The 3,597-nt window shown below is 39.6% G+C and overlaps 1 protein-coding gene across 1 annotated transcript in view; it reads left to right on the forward strand.

Moving 5' to 3' along the window:
- Positions 1 to 1,158, forward strand: part of LOC107654234 (heat shock protein 75 kDa, mitochondrial-like) — a 1,744-nt gene extending 586 nt beyond the window's left edge. The window contains exons 2-3 of the mRNA XM_016441244.1: positions 590 to 662; positions 741 to 1,158. Coding sequence (XP_016296730.1) covers positions 590 to 662; positions 741 to 842 — 175 coding nt within the window. The 3' untranslated portion in view covers positions 843 to 1,158. The remainder of the gene's footprint in view (positions 1 to 589; positions 663 to 740) is intronic.
- Positions 1,159 to 3,597: the final 2,439 nt, after the last annotated feature.

Below are 3,597 nucleotides of genomic sequence, written 5' to 3' on the forward strand. Positions count from 1 at the left end.
TGGATCCTCTGCAGTGAATGGGTGCCGTCAGAATGAGAGTCCAAACAGCTGATAAAAACATCACAATAATCCACAAGTAATCCACACCTCTCCAGTCCATCAGTTAACGTCTTGTGAAGTGAAAAACTGCACATTTGTAAGTAACAAATCCATCAATAAGAAGTTATTAACTTCAAACTCTTGCTTCTGGCCAAAATACAAGTCCAAAATCCGTAATAATGCTTCCTCCAGTGAAATAGTCAATCTCCTGTTGTCCTCTCACATCAGAATCCACTGACATATTTGTTTAGAGCTGTTTTCGACTCTTTTCACTTGTAAACGGTGCTTGATCTGTGCATATTTCTCTCCGTGACTTTTTCACTGGAGAAGGCAATGTTATGAATAGAGGACATGTATTTTAGCTGGAAACAACAATTTAAAGTTAAAACATCTTAATGATGGATTTGTTTCTTATAAACATGTATTATGGGTTACATATGGGTTATTGTGATGTTTTTATCAGCTGTTTGAGCTAAAGCATGAAGCATTTAGTACTTGCATAACATGTAGAAATGCTGTAATTTCTCTAACATCAAGCGTTTGTTTGCAGACATGATCTGATCAAGAAGCTTCATGCACTGAAGGACTCAAGCCCTGAGCTGGCACAGCTTCTCCTCGAGCAGGTAAAGAAACCGTTTCCCCCACTCTCTCATCTCAATCCTATCTCTAATTAAAAACTACATGCCATTTTTACATACCAGATATATGACAACGCCATGATCACCGCTGGCCTGAACGAAGACCCTCGTCCGATGATCTCGCGGCTGAATCAGCTCCTCACTCAAGCTCTGGAGAAGCACTGACACCTGTGCTGGAGTTCAGCCTGACGGACTTGTTTTGCCTTTATTAGAGCCATGCGTGGATGCACAAAGGGGGCTTCCCGATATTATAATAATATTTTATAGAATGATAAAAAGGGCAGACTGGAAAAAAAAAGTTTATCTGGAAAGATGCAAGATGAATATACCAGTGAAACATTGTCTGTTGAATATTAATATTACTTGTACTTTTTTCTTGTCTTTCTTGCCCTAAAATCATTCACATTTCAGTCTTTTTGTTCTGTAAATTAACAGCTTTTTTCATGTGTAAATTAAAGTTAGGTGAAAATAAAACAAACGTGAATAGATAAACCATTACTATCTGTTCCTGTGCTTGCTTAATGTCTGAACAAAAAATCCACAATTTCATAAACTCGAATGAAAACATCTCGGTTACGTATATAACCCTGGTTGGGAACACCTCCGGTGTGACGAATGTCTGAATCCCTTATACCATCACGCCAATTCATTGGCCAATAGCGCTTAGCACCGCCCCGAGCATACGTCACGTATGCACATATATGCGTGCTGCGCGCTATTTCATCAGATTTTACACATGACGAAGAAAGCGCTATCGAAGGTATGGAACGGCCAGCATCGCAGCATCTCGTTCCCTATTCAGGAAACCAAGGTTACATACGTAACCGAGATGTTCCCTTTCATAGGTTCACTTCAATGCTGCGATGACGTCATCGCTATGGGAACTAGGTTTGGGTATCGATTGGTTTTTTACGATACAGGTGCCAAATCGATAATTTTAAAACGGTACCGGTGCCTGAAAAAAAAAAAAAAGATGGATAACATTAAAGGACATTAAAAATATTTAAAATAAATATACATAGCATTCACATGCTCCTCGGATGCTCTCATTTCCCGAGTTGTGCTTCCTTTACTCTAAGGCTAATAAATTTCATAATTTCATTTCTAATAAATACTAAAGTATTTCACGATCTGGGTCATTATTTAATACAAAACAATATTAAATACAAAACCACACATAATGTTTCTACTGTATCTCTGTCAATCACACTTTGCATTAATAAGTGCAGTTACAAAAAATATTTCATGTTAATTTCTTGTTTATTTTTCTTTTGTTTATTGTTTATACAGATTTGACAGTAAAGCACTAAGCTTGAGTTAAGATGCATACTAAATGTACTTTTATTAAAAACAGTAACAGGTGCAAAATCTACTTTTTATATACAGAAAATGTATATATTCCACTCTTATTAAATGTACCATTATTCTTCTAGCATATGGAACTGACCAACTTCAGTGATTGTGTGATTTAGTATCAAATTGAAGAAAAGTTTGTGACTTTTCTTACTTCGTACACAAAAAAAGTGCAAAATTCTGACAAAATCTGATTTCTTGATGATTTGATATTTTATAACAGTTACAGTTAGCCTTACCACTTCTGGTTTCCTGACGTATGTCAGCGCTGTTTATAACAGAGAATTCTGTGCAGAATTTGAATGATCCTCACCAGATCTCGCAGCAACCTTATCATTGTGCGGCAAATTCAAGCGCTTCTCACTCGGACAAGTTTGTTTGCGTCGCGGTCTGAGCTGATAAACAATTCGTGCTCCGCAGCTGAAATGTAGCGTGGTTTAGTTTCGCTTTCATTTAGTTTGCCGTTTCATGTTTCTCAAATGCAATAGAAATGGCAGCGCTTATGAGTTGGACAACGCGGTGGTCGTGCCAGTGCGACTGCTCACAAAAATTAGAAGCACCGGCAGAAAAAATGGTCGCAAAATAGTAAATAGTAAAATTTCAAATGAAAATACCAACATGATCGTTTTATAAAGTATGCGTTCATATGTGTTAAGGGCTAGATAAACGCAACAAGAGGCGGAACAGCTGATAGAGAGGCAAACACACTTGTAGGTTGCCCACATTCATACAAAGTTCCAGCTCAATGCAACAGCGGAGCTGAAAAGAACTAAGAGTAATTAGTCATGCAAACCACTGCTTGGTAGCATGAAGCACCCAACATCTCTAGTGCACAATAATGAGCGTGCTGAAAGACGGGGAGGAGACGAAGTCTGCCGCAGTTTTCATATGAAATTGAAAGGGGACTGATTCTGAGGCGATCACGAATTTGTGTACAGTTTATGGAGTTAATCACTATAGCCCCGCTAAAAATGGCCTAGTGACGCCCATGCTTCTTATGTCCATTTCGGAGAACCAGTACAAATATTTCAATCGATCGCTCAGGCATTAAGTGGCACCGAAATCTGCTTTCTGATTCAGTTCTAGTACGTACCGGTTACATAGGTACTGGTGCCATATTGACACTGGGTTTCGGTACCCAACCCTAATGGGAACGCTATACCATAACGCCTGACGTACCTAAGATATCTGGAAGACTGAGGAAAGAGTCTGCTCAAGCGGAAGAGACCCGGGAGCCAAGAGCCATCCTCACATCCAGACAAGTAGAACTCTAGTTGAGCTGAAAGAATAATAATTATTAGCTGGGCAGACTAGTGTTTGGTAACATGAAGCGCCAAAAACCATAGCACACGGCAAATGTCAGCTGTGGAGTCCGTGCTTAAAAACAGTCACATGAACAAGAGTTAGAAGTGTAAGCAGTAGAACTCGATGAAGGTGCTAGGAGAGGACTAACCTGCCACAGTACAGACATCTCCCATCGAAGGCCCTTTGAAGAGAGCCTGAGAAGAAGCCATTGCTCTCGTAGAATGAGCACGCACCTCTAGAGGCGAAGTCACACCACGCGCTT

Source organism: Sinocyclocheilus anshuiensis, unplaced genomic scaffold (assembly GCF_001515605.1).
Source record: "Sinocyclocheilus anshuiensis isolate Anshui unplaced genomic scaffold, SAMN03320099.WGS_v1.1 scaffold2953, whole genome shotgun sequence".
Lineage (NCBI taxonomy): Eukaryota > Metazoa > Chordata > Actinopteri > Cypriniformes > Cyprinidae > Sinocyclocheilus > Sinocyclocheilus anshuiensis.